Source organism: Xenopus tropicalis, chromosome 4 (assembly GCF_000004195.4).
Source record: "Xenopus tropicalis strain Nigerian chromosome 4, UCB_Xtro_10.0, whole genome shotgun sequence".
Taxonomy (NCBI): domain Eukaryota; kingdom Metazoa; phylum Chordata; class Amphibia; order Anura; family Pipidae; genus Xenopus; species Xenopus tropicalis.
The window spans coordinates 145,783,500-145,801,558 of record NC_030680.2 but is presented as its reverse complement, the minus strand read 5'-3'; the positions used below and the strand labels follow the sequence as shown (position 1 = coordinate 145,801,558).

The 18,059-nt window shown below is 43.2% G+C and overlaps 1 protein-coding gene across 2 annotated transcripts; it reads right to left on the bottom strand.

Moving 5' to 3' along the window:
- Positions 1 to 12,870: 12,870 nt before the first annotated feature.
- On the bottom strand, positions 12,871 to 17,627 carry fezf2 (FEZ family zinc finger 2). 2 transcript variants are annotated; one of them, NM_001016305.3, is made up of 5 exons: positions 17,488 to 17,627; positions 16,399 to 17,303; positions 14,383 to 14,517; positions 14,091 to 14,223; positions 12,872 to 13,504 (listed from the first exon to the last, which is right to left on the bottom strand). In NM_001016305.3, exons 2-5 carry the CDS (start codon positions 17,179 to 17,181, stop codon positions 13,248 to 13,250), a joined length of 1,308 nt encoding a protein of 435 aa, NP_001016305.1. In that variant the 5' UTR covers positions 17,182 to 17,303; positions 17,488 to 17,627; the 3' UTR covers positions 12,872 to 13,247. The 2 variants fall into 2 exon arrangements, with proteins under 2 accessions (XP_012816536.2, NP_001016305.1); XM_012961082.3 differs by lacking the exon at positions 17,488 to 17,627 and having other exon boundaries at positions 12,871 to 13,504; positions 16,399 to 17,461.
- Positions 17,628 to 18,059: the final 432 nt, after the last annotated feature.

Genomic DNA, 18,059 nt, shown 5'->3' with positions numbered 1-18,059 from the left:
ATAAACCCAATAGGGCTGTTCTGCCCCAATAAGGGGTAATTATATCTTAGTTGGGATCAAGTACAGGTACTGTTTTATTATTACAGAGAAAAGGGAATCATTTAACCATGAAATAAACCCAATAGGGCTGTTCTGCCCCCAATAAGGGGTAATTATATCTTAGTTGGGATCAAGTACAGGTACTGTTTTATTATTACAGAGAAAAGGGAATCATTTAACCATTATATAAAACCAATAGGGCTGTTCTGCCCCAATAAGAGGTAATTATATCTTAGTTGGGATCAAGTACAGGTACTGTTTTATTATTACAGAGAAAAGGGAATCAATTAACCATTAAATAAACCCAATAGGGCTGTTCTACTACAGAGAAAAAGGAAATCAATTTTAAAAATTTGAATTATTGATTAAAATAGAGTCTATGGGAGACAGGCTTTCCGTAATTCGGAGCTTTGTGGATAACGGGTTTCTGGATAAGGGATCCCATACCTGTACTGTCAAATATCCAACCCCTGGGGGGCATTGGTGCCTGTAGAGCAGGGCCCAATTAAACAATCCAGTACCGCCCTCCCAGGACAAAAATACAGGCTGAAAATGTCCAACACGTTTTCTCTGATCTTGTCTGAACAGGTGAATGGGAAAAAGTAGAACGCTCACAAAGAACACGAATCTCCACTCAAGAGGAGGAGGTCCAAGATGGTGGCTGCAACCACGGTCGCATAACAAATGGAGAGCTCACAGGGGAATCGGACATTGGGGCCCAAGCAGCAAAGAAACCTGAGCGACACACATGGGACCCAATGCTAACTGCAAGGACCATACCATAGACACAACGTTAGCCCCAGATGAAATTTAAGAGGATGAGCGGATTACTATTCTGCCAGAACACATTACTATGGCCACTTCGTTATTTCCTGACATTAAATGGACCAACGTACCTGGCAGAAATAATCTCACTACTAACAACCAGTCAAGCTAAAATAGATAAACTGAAGTCGGAAATTCACCAAAACCCATCTTGACATCTACAAAAATTAGGGAGCAGGCACACAAGTAGAAAGAAGAGTTACTACCAAGCATGGAACCAAAGGCAGACCTAGAGAACAGACCAAAATGTAATAAGATTTTGCTGATGGGGTTTACAAAAAGGGTAAAGGAGAGAAATCCATGAAAATTGTCTAAAAGAAAAGTTTGGGTAAAAGACGATCAAATTCTGCACGCGGCAATGGGGCAGTCGGTTCGGGGACTGCATCAGCGAGCCGATGTGGTCCCCGATCCGACTGGATTTTCTAACCTGGCTGATCGATATTTGGCCAATTTCAGGCCAGATATTGGTCGGCCAGGCCCCTCGGTTCTGCCCCTACACGGGCCGATAAGCTGCCGAATCGGTCCATGGGACCCATATCGGCAGCTATAATCGGCCCGTGTATGGGGACCTTTAGTCTGCTTTATCAGAAAGGTCTAAAGTAAATACAGCCATAAGCACTCACAGAAACGCTGCACTGAGTCCTCTGTCAAAGGATTTATTGTGTCTGTTTTCCTCTGCCAGAGACACGCAGCTCTCTCCTCTCTCCTGCTCCCCTCTCCCTCAAGAATGCTAAGAACTCCATCCCCCCCTTAGGAATGTGGATCTAAGCCAATCAGCAGGAAGCTGACACATAGTCTAACTAACTGAGCATGTACACTAGTCTTGGAGCAGGAGTGAGGCATTATGGGAACTTTCTTTACACAGCTCAGCGTTTTCTCTTCCTATGAGGCTTCTGATCATCCGAACGGGAGAAATATGGGGAGACTTAAGGGCACTATTGAGAGAACTGAAGGTATGCCTGCAGCTTGAGATTAACTCTTTACTAGCCTTTCCTTCTCCTTTAATAACATTTAACTTTAGAGAAGCAGATCTTATATAAGTCAATGTCCGAGTCTCCATGTAACTAGACTTCCCAGCAGAAATTCACAAGTAGGGTCCAAAATTCATGGTCATAAAGAAAAGACTGAGCCAATGCCAACTTCCATAAGCAATGGTCTCCCTAGTTAAACTGTGGGTAGAGGATAAGGGCCAAGCCCATATGTTTATACCCCCCAAAAAGGCAACACCTGGCTAGGAAACAGACCTGCAGGATCCCCTTGCAGATAAGTATGGAATCTAGGGATGCACTGAATCCCGAATTCGGTTCGGGATTCGGGCCAAATCCAACCTTTTTTTGATGGATTTGGTTTCGGCCGAACTGAATCCAAATCCTAATTAGCATAAATTTGCATATGCTTATTAGCATTTGGATTCAGTTCGGGATTCGTCAGAATCCGTTGGGGTGGGTTTGGAGGTTTGGGGGTTCGGTGCATCCCTAATGGAATCCAAATATTGCCGGGTAAATGAATGCTCCTGCTTCTGTTTCTGCACTTTAGGATGAATCTATATTATGAAAGGGAATGAAAAAGGAAACAAGGACCATAAACCAAGAAGCCATGGCTGAGGCACGGTCTACTAAGACTCTTAGTTGGGTCTAGATCTAAGTTGGGGCAGGAGGTGAATGGGTTGGGGGCTTGGGAGTTAGTATCATGTGATGTTGATAACACTAAAGGCACTCTGCCAAATCACCATAAAACCTCAATCACCATAATCCAAAAAATGTATCTAGATAGGCAAGACTGGTCACCCTAAAGAAAAGCCATGTTGTCGATGGTTTACTATGCATGTATTTCAGCTACCCTACTGGGGAGGGGGGGGTCTATCCTTATAGCAAAAACATCATTTATTTATTCAATTGTATAACTGTATCCATATATAACTCAGTAATGGCCAATATTTATATGATATTTCTAGGTGGCCTGGGGATCCTGGCTCTTGAGGGCCCAATTACAGAAGTGTTAGAAGGTATACAATGAATTCCAGCAGGGAATCCCCCAGACTATACGGGTTCCCAGTGGAATGATTAAGTGCCTGGCACGAAATGTGTAAATACATTTTCAAAAAGCAGTGATTATAGTTCTACATAAACTAAATAACCCCCCCATAGAATGTGCTTCTTCCAGACCAAATTCATTACTAAACTGTGATGCAAAAATACTGGATAAGTTTTAGCCAGGCAACTAAACAAGGTAGTTGCACAAACCAGTCTTCATGCCAAGAAGAACCAATAACATAGATTTCAGATGCTTTTTCACCAACTTATTTATATCACATGATCAGAGCCATATTTAAAATGGGGCATCCGAGGGCCAGTGCCTAGGGCGGCAGCCATAGGGGGTATTTTCCTTTTTTTTTTTGATAAAAAAAAAATGCCCCCAGCCTCTGCTGTGGATTTCCATAGGGCGACACTAGACTAAAATGCACCCCTGCACATGATAACGTGGGGAGTAGAGTCGTTGCCACCCTAGACAAAGAAAAGATATTTCACTCGACAGAGTAGCCATTCCTGTGGGCGACAACAAAACATTTACTGCCCTATGTACTCTAAAGTGGCACATGGCAGGGATGCCCTCTCCCACCGCTACTTTTTTATATAGATATGGAACCACTAGTCAGCCTAATAAATAAATAAAAGCAAAGGGATTTTAACTGGTTACCATTTTATATTATTAACTCTCATACATCCTACTTAGGCCTCAGATAAATTGGCCAAAATTAGCCCTCTTCCCAACCAGCTGATCCCTGCCTACTGGCCTGCAATGGACAGGAGTATCTACACATAATAATTCACTTAGCCAATAACAAATGTGTTGATTTAAAGAGTCGATCTTTGATAAATGTATTGGATGAAGTGAAGACCTGGTTATAAAAATAATATCTGAGGTCTTCCACCTTAAGTCTTCTACTGCCATAGAGAGGAAACACTTATTGTTGTATTTGAATGAGTGACACCCATTTCTCACGCTGTTTTCTTTTTTTATAATCCGAGTGGAATGACCCAGAAGACTGATCTATTGAACACTATATGGACAACACTGAGTGCTGTGATCTACCGGCCACGAGAAGCACTGATTGGTCAACTTTAGGATACCCCTGATGTAGAGTATGGCACAAAGTTACTATCATTTAAGGAAAGTCTTGAAAGTCTTGATATGATAGGTATGATAAGTAGGGATGCACGGAATCCAGGATTTGGTTCAGGGTTCGGCCAAGATTCTGCCTTTTTCAGCAGGATTCGGACGAATCCACACTCCTGGACTTCCATTAAACATGGAAGTCAAAAATTTTCTGCCAGCGCGTGGTTCTCTTTGTCTCTTCCTTATCCTCGGATATTCGGGTTCGGTATTCGCCTGAATGTTTTACAAAGGAATCGGGGTTCGGCTGAATCCAAAAATAGTGGATTCGGTGTATCCCTATAAGCAGACACCTATAGACTAACAGTATGGCATCAAACCACAGCCACATATGATTTCTGCACCACACTTCAGGTGGCCATACAGAGGACGATAAAAGCTGCTGATGATCTGAGTTGGCAGTTTATCGGCCCAAGACTGAATCACACTGGCAAGGTAAAGGCCGTCGGGATGAGGACTGCATTAATGTACAAATAGATAACGGTTGGGTAGCCTGTCTGAGGGCCCTATACATTTATACATTCAGACTGTTGGCAGTTGTATTGGCACATTTATGGCCACCTTTAGATTTTCATTGAGATTGTTCTTCTCCAGAATAGCAGAAACAGTATGGTAACTCCCATTCCAGCATGGTAGCAACAGACACAACAGGCACAGTAACTGTAGTTCTGACACTTGGGAAAAGCTCCAAACCTTGGTTCTCAGTTGTCATAGTTTTCTCTTTCTTCCTCCTTAATGTGCCGTTGGCTTCTGGAAGCTAGGGTGGCATAACAGCTCTGCCCCAAGAGGAGTTTGTGATCTACAATAAGTTCCAGGGTAGTTGTACGCTCTGCTCTACTGAAAAAAACAGCCATGCCCAGGCTCTGGACCAGCCGACTAAGCTATTCCCTGCTTTGAGCCTCAATATTGCCTGCCAGAGACCAGCAGGGTGTTAAACAAAAACTCCATTAGATAAGCAGCTTTCCTGGGAGTGGCTCTGTGAGTCTGGAAGTCTTTATATCCACACATGGACGGAAGTACCAAGGATGGGCTTAAGGTGGCCATACACTGTTAGATCCATTCCCTTGGTGAGGGCTAATTTGATTGTTTGGCCAACGTAAAAATCAAACTTGCTGGATCGAGATCTGCCCAATTTCAGGCCGGATGCAGGGTCGGACTGGAGGGTGAAGGGCACCGGGGTTCCCGACCCAGGGGCCCTGCAGGTGCCCCTGCTGGGCGTGTCCCCTAAGACACCCCTAACCCCCTTCGCAGGGCCCCCTACCCGACGTTCTCCCCCAAGCGTGTAAACTTAATGCATCAGGGGAGGAGAGGTCGGGCAGGGGGAGCGCTGGCAAAGGGTCGGGTCTGGGCCACCAGGGCCCACCAGAGCCGAGGCCCACCGGGATTTTTCCCAGTGTCCTGGCAGCCCACTCCGGATGTCAGTCATTGAGGCCCATCTGTGGCGCTCATACACGGCCAGATAAGCTGCCAAATTGGTCTAAAGTGTATGGGCATCTTTAGCTTAGTCCAACACTAGCTGTACCCCATGAATTACTTATTGTGTACATTTACATGGTACTTATAATACATATTGTAGTACAGCACTGACAGGGTAATAAGGCAAGGCAGGGTGAGTGTAGTGCCACCTACAGGCAGGCAAGGCAGGGTGAGTGTAGTGCCACCTACAGGCAGGCAAGGCAGGGTGAGTGTAGTGCCACCTACAGGCAGGCAAGGCAGGGTGAGTGTAGTGCCACCTACAGGCAGGCAAGGCAGGGTGAGTGTAGTGCCACCTACAGGCAGGCAAGGCAGGGTGTGGGTAGTGCCACCTACAGGCAGGCAAGGCAGGGTGAGTGTAGTGCCACCTACAGGCAGGCAAGGCAGGGTGAGGGTAGTGCCACCTACAGGCAGGCAAGGCAGGGTGTGGGTAGTGCCACCTACAGGCAGGTAAGGCAGGGTGAGGGTAGTGCCACCTACAGGCAGGCAAGGCAGGGTGTGGGTAGTGCCACCTACAGGCAGGCAAGACAGGGTGAGGGTAGTGCCACCTACAGGCAGGCAAGGCAGGGTGTGGGTAGTGCCACCTACAGGTAGGCAAGGCAGGGTGAGGGTAGTGCCACCTACAGGCAGGCAAGGCAGGGTAGGGTGTGGGTAGTGCCACCTACAGGCAGGCAAGGCAGGGTGAGGGTAGTGCCACCTACAGGCAGGCAAGGCAGGGTGTGGGTAGTGCCACCTACAGGCAGGCAAGGCAGGGCAGGGTGAGGGTAGTGCCACCTACAGGCAGGCAAGGCAGGGTGTGGGTAGTGCCACCTACAGGCAGGCAAGGCAGGGTGAGGGTAGTGCCACCTACAGGCAGGCAAGGCAGGGTGTGGGTAGTGCCACCTACAGGCAGGCAAGGCAGGGTGTGGGTAGTGCCACCTACAGGCAGGCAAGGCAGGGTGAGGGTAGTGCCACCTACAGGCAGGCAAGGCAGGGTGTGGGTAGTGCCACCTACAGGCAGGCAAGGCAGGGTGTGGGTAGTGCCACCTACAGGCAGGGGAATGGGGCACAGCAAGGCCAAACAACTCAATGTCCAGGCAATGTGTCAGGAAGGCAGCGCCAGAGTCAGGCCAAAGTCCGTACCAGATATCAGACCAGGGTACCAGTAAAGCAGGAGCAGCCCCGCATGAGCAGAGGGACCAGCAGGGGGTGGGCCAACAAACTGGCACGGTGCTTTGGCATCAGTGGAATTTTCTATTGTGGATTTTGTGCCCCTGGCACACTGACGCCCCTCCCTGGATTCCCTGGTGCCCAGTAGGCTGGCGCCGGCCCATTCCAAAGCAAAAGAGACTTTTCTAATAGTGTTATGAGGCAGCTGCCTGGGGGCAATACCTGCTGACTGCCCTAATTGCCCAGACTGTGACTGTTAATGTGACACATGGCTGATTCTTTATAACAGTGAGTCTCAGTCCAGTCCTGCTTGGCCACTTATGGCGGGTACCCATGTACTGGCAACCTTAGCACATCCGTGGCCTAACTGGGGAGAGGGGATAAAGCAGAATCAGTATGGGAAGAACGGTAGCCATATGCCCCTTAACTGTAATTATACAGGCTGGTGGGTCTGGGGCTTTAGTTCCCCTTTAAATCCAATTGGTGCTCAGTCATTGCAGCCCTGCAATGTAGTCTTGCTTTATGGCAGAGATCTTAGATACACAAACCAGAGGAGGGAATCCTGGCCTAAATTTCCTTTGTACAGCAAGAAATTCTTCAAAAATGTTTAATATACAATAAAGGGGGAATGTAATAAAATTCATAAATGGAAAAAAATTGGCAAAAATAAGAATAAAAATTCTAATTTTCTCATGTAATATTTTTCATTAGACTGTTATTGCATTGTGAATTGTAATGGCGCACACAAGGCTGCAGGCTGAGTTATAGAGGGAACTCTGAGTATCACTCATGTATTATAAGGGATAATGTACCCCCTACTGTAAATGATAAGGATATTAGCAGTCACTGAGGGGTTCTGTGCCCATATAAAGGCACAAGGCTGCAGGCTGAGTTATACAGGGAACTCTGAGTATCACTCATGTATTATAAGGGATAATGTACCCCCTACTGTAAATGATAAGGATATTAGCAGTCACTGAGGGGTTCTGTGCCCATATAAAGGCACAAGGCTGCAGGCTGAGTTATACAGGGAACTCTGAGTATCACTCATGTATTATAAGGGATAATGTACCCCCTACTGTAAATGATAAGGATATTAGCAGTCACTGAGGGGTTCTGTGCCCCCCATATAAAGGCAGAAGGCTGCAGGCTGAGTTATACAGGGAACTCTGAGTATCACTCATGTATTATAAGGGATAATGTACCCCCTACTGTAAATGATAAGGATATTAGCAGTCACTGAGGGGTTCTGTGCCCATATAAAGGCACAAGGCTGCAGGCTGAGTTATACAGGGAACTCTGAGTATCACTCATGTATTATAAGGGATAATGTACCCCCTACTGTAAATGATAAGGATATTAGCAGTCACTGAGGGGTTCTGTGCCCCCCATATAAAGGCACAAGGCTGCAGGCTGAGTTATACAGGGAACTCTGAGTATCACTCATGTATTATAAGGGATAATGTACCCCCTACTGTAAATGATAAGGATATTAGCAGTCACTGAGGGGTTCTGTGCCCCCCATATAAAGGCACAAGGCTGCAGGCTGAGTTATACAGGGAACTCTGAGTATCACTCATGTATTATAAGGGATAATGTACCCCCTACTGTAAATGATAAGGATATTATAAAGGCCATAGAAAGGCACAAGGCTGCAGGCCCTACTTGAAACCCCTGGGCTGCTGGGATAAACACTTACCTAATGAATGACAGTTATGGGAAGACATAACCTATCAGTGAGCGGAATATTCCCCTCGGTGTCACTCACAGTGGGTCTGATTTACTAAAAACCTATAGTAATTACCTCACACATCACATTTTGAAGTTATTATCTCACAATTGGCTGAAACTCTCTGCTGTCAGTACCAGCTGGATAATTAGAGGCAGATATTGTATTTTATTCCTCCCAAAGTGATAGAACCATAAAGTAGCGCCAGTTTGGCCTCTATGGGGGGGAGTAGATTCCATGGGCAGGGGGGTGCCATGGATAAAATGGGTATGGGGGGGGGTTAATTTCAAATGCCTTATGCTGGGCCCCTTTATAATAAAATAAATAGAATAAATAAAATTACACATTGTACCCACAATGCACTGCAGGTACCTGGCCTTTTAAATTGTATTTACAATCACACACAATAATTGTAAGCTCTTTTGGGCAGGGCTCCCTTCCCCTCCTGTATCGGTTACTGATTGCTTTATATGTTACTCCTTGTAGAGTGTAAGCTCTTTTGGGCAGGGCTCCCTTCCCCTCCTGTATCGGTTACTGATTGCTTTATATGTTACTCCTTGTAGATTGTAAGCTCTTTTGGGCAGGGCTCCCTTCCCCTCCTGTATCGGTTATTGATTGCTTTATATGTTACTCCTTGTAGAGTGTAAGCTCTTTTGGGCAGGGCTCTCTTCACCTCTTGTATCGGTTACTGATTGCTTTATATGTTACTCCTTGTAGAGTGTAAGCTCTTTTGGGCAGGGCTCCCTTCCCCTCCTGTATCGGTTACTGATTGCTTTATATGTTACTCCTTGTAGATTGTAAGCTCTTTTGGGCAGGGCTCCCTTCCCCTCCTGTATCGGTTATTGATTGCTTTATATGTTACTCCTTGTAGAGTGTAAGCTCTTTTGGGCAGGGCTCCCTTCCCCTCCTGTATCGGTTACTGATTGCTTTATATGTTACTCCTTGTAGATTGTAAGCTCTTTTGGGCAGGGCTCCCTTCCCCTCCTGTATCGGTTATTGATTGCTTTATATGTTACTCCTTGTAGAGTGTAAGCTCTTTTGGGCAGGGCTCTCTTCACCTCTTGTATCGGTTACTGATTGCTTTATATGTTACTCCTTGTAGAGTGTAAGCTCTTTTGGGCAGGGCTTTCTTCCCCTCCTGTATCGGTTATTGGTTGCTTTATATGTTACTCCTTGTAGAGTGTAAGCTCTTTTGGGCAGGGCTTTCTTCACCTCTTGTATCGGTTACTGATTGCTTTATATGTTACTCCTTGTAGAGTGTAAGCTCTTTTGGGCAGGGCTTTCTTCACCTCTTGTATCGGTTACTGATTGCTTTATATGTTACTCCTTGTAGAGTGTAAGCTCTTTTGGGCAGGGCTCCCTTCCCCTCCTGTATCGGTTACTGATTGCTTTATATGTTACTCCTTGTAGAGTGTAAGCTCTTTTGGGCAGGGCTCCCTTCCCCTCCTGTATCGGTTACTGATTGCTTTATATGTTACTCCTTGTAGAGTGTAAGCTCTTTTGGGCAGGGCTTTCTTCCCCTCTTGTATCGGTTATTGGTTGCTTTATATGTTACTCCTTGTAGATTGTAAGCTCTTTTGGGCAGGGCTTTCTTCACCTCTTGTATCGGTTACTGATTGCTTTATATGTTACTCCTTGTAGAGTGTAAGCTCTTTTGGGCAGGGCTTTCTTCCCCTCTTGTATCGGTTATTGGTTGCTTTATATGTTACTCCTTGTAGATTGTAAGCTCTTTTGGGCAGGGCTCCCTTCCCCTCCTGTATCGGTTACTGATTGCTTTATATGTTACTCCTTGTAGAGTGTAAGCTCTTTTGGGCAGGGCCCTCTTCCCCTCCTGTATCGGTTACTGATTGCTTTATATGTTACTCCTTGTAGAGTGTAAGCTCTTTTGGGCAGGGCTCCCTTCCCCTCCTGTATCGGTTACTGATTGCTTTATATGTTACTCCTTGTAGAGTGTAAGCTCTTTTGGGCAGGGCTCCCTTCCCCTCCTGTATCGGTTATTGATTGCTTTATATGTTACTCCTTGTAGAGTGTAAGCTCTTTTGGGCAGGGCTCTCTTCACCTCTTGTATCGGTTACTGATTGCTTTATATGTTACTCCTTGTAGAGTGTAAGCTCTTTTGGGCAGGGCTTTCTTCCCCTCCTGTATCGGTTATTGGTTGCTTTATATGTTACTCCTTGTAGAGTGTAAGCTCTTTTGGGCAGGGCTTTCTTCACCTCTTGTATCGGTTACTGATTGCTTTATATGTTACTCCTTGTAGAGTGTAAGCTCTTTTGGGCAGGGCTTTCTTCACCTCTTGTATCGGTTACTGATTGCTTTATATGTTACTCCTTGTAGAGTGTAAGCTCTTTTGGGCAGGGCTCCCTTCCCCTCCTGTATCGGTTACTGATTGCTTTATATGTTACTCCTTGTAGAGTGTAAGCTCTTTTGGGCAGGGCTCCCTTCCCCTCCTGTATCGGTTACTGATTGCTTTATATGTTACTCCTTGTAGAGTGTAAGCTCTTTTGGGCAGGGCTCTCTTCACCTCTTGTATCGGTTACTGATTGCTTTATATGTTACTCCTTGTAGAGTGTAAGCTCTTTTGGGCAGGGCTCCCTTCCCCTCCTGTATCGGTTACTGATTGCTTTATATGTTACTCCTTGTAGAGTGTAAGCTCTTTTGGGCAGGGCTCCCTTCCCCTCCTGTATCGGTTACTGATTGCTTTATATGTTACTCCTTGTAGAGTGTAAGCTCTTTTGGGCAGGGCTCCCTTCCCCTCCTGTATCGGTTATTGATTGCTTTATATGTTACTCCTTGTAGAGTGTAAGCTCTTTTGGGCAGGGCTCCCTTCCCCTCCTGTATCGGTTACTGATTGCTTTATATGTTACTCCTTGTAGAGTGTAAGCTCTTTTGGGCAGGGCTCCCTTCACCTCCTGTATCGGTTATTGATTGCTTTATATGTTACTCCTTGTAGAGTGTAAGCTCTTTTGGGCAGGGCTCCCTTCCCCTCCTGTATCGGTTACTGATTGCTTTATATGTTACTCTGTATGTCCAATGTATGAAACCCACTTATTGTACAGCGCTGCAGGATATGTTGGCGCTTTATAAATAAATAACAATAAATAATGAGTGGATATAACAGACTGTATAGAGATGGTGCAGGGGAAGGTCCCATGGATCTGTATCACTAGCCCCCTTGGGGGGGGACATTCCCTTCCCATCATGCACTCTATCTCAGCACTTAGCTGGCCGGGATGTATGGCCCCATTGCGCATTAATCAGGGCGGGCAAACTGCGCTGCGCTAATTGTGTTGTTATTGGCAGCCCGGGTGCCGCCGGCACGAATCCCCCTATCTGATCGGCCGCAGATCCGTGATTGGAATAGATTGTCAGCCATTAGGTGAGGGGGAGAGGTGGCAGACGCCTGGCGCAATGTAACAACACCATTATCCAACAGCACAAGGGGTTAATGTGGGGGAGATGCACCCAAGGGTCTCTCTCAAGGGTCTCTGTCACCCCCCTCTTGATTTGGCTCATTACTGGGATCATTTCATCAAGCCCCTGATTATAGGGGGAAATTGCCTAAATGCAGCTTCATTAGGAGCCTGACATTCCCCCTGCGCCTCCGACTCAATGGAACAGCTCATCAGCTCAGTGTTTGGGGGAAATAAAGCAAATTCTGGGTTATTTCGTTTTATATCAAAACCCAAACCCATTATCCCAGCACCTTATTATACTGGGTCCCAGCATTGCGCCAAAGCGCAACAATAACCAGAAAATAATTCTATAGATTTGTAGGGAGAATCCATTCGGGGATTATTTTATCTAAAAAAAAATGTTCATTTTATCTAAGAAAAATCTCATAAATACAGGCAACTTACATTCATTTTTTATCTGTACATTATTTTATATATATATATATATATATATATATATATATAATTCAGTCTTTGCAGTGTCTGCACTTTTTTGCTATATATATATATGTATATAAATATAAATACTGTTTTATGTATACACCCCCCCACAAATAGGGTTAAATAAGCTTGAATTTAGAATTATATATATATATAAGCTGAAATCATTGCTGTAGATGTGCAATGTTGTGGGTGTGTAATAATAATAATAATAATGATGATGTTTATAATAATAATACAATAATAAAATTAGTATTATTAATTATTATTGTTATTATTATTATTATTATTATTATTATTATTATTATTATTATTATTATAACACCCACAACATCCCATGTTACCCTATTGGACATCTACAGCAATGATTTCAGCTTATATATATATATATATATATAATTCTAAATTCAAGCTTATTTAACCCTATGTGTTATTATTATCATTATTATTATCATAAGAATTATACTCTCACTTTGTTCTATTAAACTCCCCATATTTATAGGACATAGGGGGAAGAGGCTCAGGGTATTTTTCGGGTGATTATTGCATTAAACTCCAAATTTCATATGGACAAATAACAAAATAAAACTCATTCTAATGCTGTTTATTGTCATTCCTTATTCTGTACATTTAGATTCTTAATTTACACCGATGTATAAATCTCAGTTTTCTTGGCAAATATTTACACATTAAAAGTTCTATTCAAACATAATTGCCCCCCCTCCCAAACAAAAAAATAATAATTCAAATAGGACCAAAAAAAATAAAAATATAAAATAATTGCGAGTGTTACTGTCCTGTCAGTTTACAAACCTGGGCCTCTCCCCTTGGGAATGAGTGTTGGCTGTGGGTGGGGGGGTCCCTTCTTGCCACCATGATCCAATCAGATGAGTTTATAGTGAATATCACAGTGTGCAACTTTGGAGAGAAAGTGCAGGCTGCTTTAGTGTTTGTGGGTTTGTTTTTTAACTCTGTCCAGTCCTGGAGATTTCCTTTAGGGAACAAGAGGACGAAACGTTGTCGTGTAATTTCCTGACGTGTTTTTTCAGGTCGAAGTTCCTGCAAAATCCTTTGCCGCAAGTGCCGCAAGTGAAGGGCTTCTTGTCGTTATGGGTGTGCATGTGGAAAGTCAGATTGTAGATCTGATGGAAGGCTTTGTTGCAAATAGTGCACTTGTACTGTTTCTCCCCGCTGTGCGTCAGTTTGTGGTTTTTATAATTCCCTGTAATTAGAAGAATTAAAAAAATTAGAAACATTTAGATCACAAACAAACGCACCCGTTTATTATCGAATTATCTTTTGTTTTTCGTTTCAAATTTGCTGCCTGCGACTGCGATTCGTTGGACTGTGTCCTCACAGGGAGAGTGGAAAGTTGTCAAACATATTTTGCGTCAAGTTAATTGATCATACAACGGACGCATTAAAAAAATATTAAAAAGGTCAGTGCGGTGACCCGGAGAGATTGGAAGAAAATGGGAAGGGAAAAAAAATGGCCCATCGGCTTCTTTAAACAAAAGCAAATAATACTGTCAGGAAGGATTTCGTTAAAAAGAAACGGGATTTATAGGCTGGAGACCTTAAATGCCTCTCAGTTCGTTTCATTTAATCGCTGAAATCGTAATCGTAATTCTCTTCTTTATACACAAAAAATGGTATAACGAGATTTATTCGTCTTCTGTAAATTGTATTATAAAGATACTCCCTTTGCGCCAAGACTTTGCGACTCAGTCAGAAGAATGGGCTGATATTAAATTGCTAAAATGACTATTTTCTTCGTTCTGTTGATAAATGGAAATGACAATAAATACCTTTTTGGTGGAATCCCTTTCCGCAGAATTCGCAGACGAACGGTTTGTATCCTGCGTGGATCCTGATGTGGGTGTTTAGCGTGGAACTTCGGTTAAAGGCTTTGCCGCACTGATTGCATTTGTGAGGTTTCTCCTACAACAGAAAGAACAAAATAAAAATATTTAGTTAATACGAATGAGTTTTATTTAGGAATAAACAAACCTCGCAGCGTTTGTGCCTCTCATAAACCCCCAGTTCGCCCTACAAATCTGCCCCCCTAATTCATTATAAAGGATTTCCCCCGTTCCGTACCTGTGTGTGGATGATTTTGTGCCGACACAGGGTGCTCGCTTGGCGGAATCCTTTCCCACACACTTTACACACAAACGGTCGGGCCCCGGTATGTACCGGCATGTGTCGGGTCAGGTTGTAGTGCGCATTGAACACCTGCGGCCGGGGGCAAAATCAGCGCAAAATTAGCACAAAATAAGCAAAACCAGCAGTTTCATAGAAAGGTAAAATTATATTCAAAAATTGTTGAGGGACAGAGAGAGATTTAATGTAACTGCCCTGTCTCTTATCAACCCTAAGGGAGGGTCTCACAGGAAAGTGACAGCCCCTTCTACACAGTGTAAAGGTTCCAGTTTATAGCAGAAAATATTCTTTATGTTGAATTAAATTTTATATTACTGAAAGAAAGAAAGGAAAGAAAGAAAGAAAGAAAGAAAGAAAGAAAGAAAGAAAGAAAGAAAGAAAGAAAGAAAGAAAGAAAGAAAGAGAGAGAGAAAGAAAAAGTAGGGTGTGTGTTGAACTAAAACTATACAATTTATAAATATATATATAACTAGATAGCTGGATAGAGATAGATGATAGATAGATAGATGGATGGATAGATGATAGATAGATAGATTTTATATTACTGAAATATAGATAAAGAAAGAAAGAAAGGAAAAAGAAAAAGTAGGGTGTATGTTGAGCTAAAACTATACATATATATATAAATAAATATATATGAATAACTAGATAGATAGACAGATTTTTATATTACTGAAATAGAGATAGAAAGAAAGAAAGAAAGAAAGAAAGAAAGAAAGAAAGAAAGAAAGAAAGAAAGAAAGAAAGAAAGAAAGAGAAAAAGTAGGGTGTGTGTTGAACTAAAACTATACAATTTATAAATATATATCTAACTAGATAGATAATAGATGGATAGATAGATAGATAGATAGATAGATAGATAGATAGATAGATAGATGATAGATAGATAGATAGATAGATAGATAGATATATATAGATAGATAGATAGATGATAGATAGATTATAGATAGAAGATAGATGATAGATAATTAAATAGATTTTATATTACTGAAATAGAAATGAAAGAAAGAAAGAAAGAAAGAAAGAAAGAAAGAAAGAAAGAAAGAAAGAAAGAAAGAAAGAAAGAAAGAAGAAAAAAAAAGTAGGGTCAATGTTGAACTAAACCTATACATATATATAAATATATCTATATAACTAGATAGATGGATAGATAGATAGACAGATAGATGATAGATAGATAGATAGATAGATGATAGATGATAGATAGATAGATAGATAGATAGGAAGATAGATAGATAGATAGACAGACAGACAAATAGATAGATGATAGATAGATAGATAGATAGATAGATAGATAGACAGACAGACAGACAGACAGACAGACAGACAGACAGATAGATAGATAGATAGATGATAGATAGATGATAGATAGATAGATAGATAGATAGATAGATAGATAGATAGATGATAGATAGAGATAGATAGATAGATAGATAGATAGATGATAGACAGATAGATAGAGATGCACTTTTGGATATAAAATATTAGATAGAAAGGACTAATGTAATGTAAGAAAGAAGAAAAAAAAAGTAGGGTCAATGTTGAACTAAACCTATACATATATATAAATATATCTATATAACTAGATAGATGGATAGATAGATAGACAGATAGATGATAGATAGATAGATAGATGATAGATGATAGATAGATAGATAGATAGATAGGAAGATAGATAGATAGATAGACAGACAGACAGACAAATAGATAGATGATAGATAGATAGATAGATAGATAGATAGATAGACAGACAGACAGACAGACAGACAGACAGACAGATAGATAGATAGATGATAGATAGATGATAGATAGATAGATAGATAGATAGATAGATGATAGATAGAGATAGATAGATAGATAGATAGATGATAGACAGATAGATAGAGATGCACTTTTGGATATAAAATATTAGATAGAAAGGACTAATGTATTGCCAGTGCCAGGGGTTCGTACCTTGCCGCACACTTCGCAAGTGAAGATTTTGGGTTTCCCTTCAGCAGAATTAGCGCCGAGTTTGCTGTGGATTTTGCCGCTCCTGTCAGCCGATAGCGCCGAGTTCTCCTTCATGACCTGGTCCAACTGTCCCGGCAGCCGCTCCTTATGGGGGTACTGGGGGTTTGGGAACTTCTCAGGGGCCAGGCCAGAGAGCTTGGCATTCTCCAACAAGAACAGTTTCTGCTGAGCGGAAAGTGTCGCTTGCGACTGAGCGTTTATGAGGCTGGAGGAAAGCAGCTGCCCGCTGAGGATCTCCGGAGGGTGGAAGGAAGAGTCCAGGTAGTTGAAATAATACAAAGAGCCGTTGGTTGGCAGCCCCACCGTTTGGTTGATGACCTGAGGTTTGATGACCCTGCTGCCGGGCAGCACCGTGTGGCCCATGTTTAAGTCGTTTTTGCAACAAATGCCGCAGTTGGATTTGCACAGCCCCGACGGGCTACACACAGACCCCCTCAGGCTGCTCTTCCACAGCTCCGAGTAGTTGAGCAGCGCTTTGGAGTGCACATCATAAGCCAAAGACTGGATGGGGATCATGCAAGGGAGAGGGGAGCACAAATTCAGCATTTTCTTTGCTCCTGGGTCCAATCCTTGACTCGGTTGAAAAGCAGCAGCTTTGGGTTCTGAAGTCTTTGCCATGATTCTCTCTATGGAGAAGGCCAGGCTCTTGGGGGTAGCAGAAGCCCCGTTCCTCCCATCGAATCTTTGGCAGGGAGTCATGACCGTCTCCAAAGGCGCAGCCATCCTGGCGACAAGTTGCAATGAAGCAGCTCGGTCAGTGCGCTGGGCTCTGCATTCCGCGCAAATCACTGTAATAAGCGACTTTCCATAGTCGTGTCACCTATTTACATTTAAATGAACGCAGCCTGGAAGAACAATAGCCCACAGGGGTACCAGATTAACGCTCATTAACCACTACAAGAGGAAAGTAGCAGACAAGGTAGGACCTTGTTAGTTAAACCCCAGCGAGTCTATTTATGCCCCTGCCCATTCTCTCCCCCAGCTGCACAAGCTCTGGAAATCAAATGACACCGACGTGAAGTTACTTACCCGTTTATTTATTTATTTCTGTCCCCCTTTGCGCACTTGGGTGGTGCCGGCGCAGCTATGGGACTCTCTATTGCGCACTGGAGCCGCTGTCACATTCCCCTAGCAGGTCCCTTCATCAGAGGCAGATCACTGTCTCTTTCCATTTAGCTGACATCACATGAAGGCACAGGCAGTCTCCCAGCTGAAATGAGACGCAGTGCCACCATGGAGCCAGTCCCACTCTACTTATTACCCCCCAGCCCTTAATGTGCCCACAACGCAACGCCAGCGCAATGCACAGAATGGAGCTGATGGGGGGATTTTGCCTACTCACTGAGCAATGGACTTTCACTGCCACCACCACAGTTTTTTTTTTCCTCTCTCTCTTTCCATATTTAATTCCAAGGGCTTCCCTGTGCCAAGTCCTAACACTGGCAAACCCAATGCGTAAAGTGAAATCAGCTGCACTTTTGCCATAGGGATCCTACTAACAACATAACAGCTCCTGCATTTATATTTTTGCATCTTTTATTTATTTTTTTGCCTTTTCAAATATCCAAATTTCCATCTATTTGGTCGTTCTTGTATAGTTA

Excerpts from the sequence above, each read along its gene's own strand:
- fezf2 (NM_001016305.3), bottom strand. The coding sequence starts at position 17,181 with ATGGCTGCGCCTTTGGAGACGGTCATGACTCCCTGCCAAAGATTCGAT. Across the intron at positions 14,224-14,382 it reads ACAAAATCATCCACACACAG|GAGAAACCTCACAAATGCAA; the intron begins GTACGGAACGGG and ends TTTCTGTTGTAG. Across the intron at positions 13,505-14,090 it reads AAAGGGATTCCACCAAAAAG|GGAATTATAAAAACCACAAA; the intron begins GTATTTATTGTC and ends TTCTAATTACAG.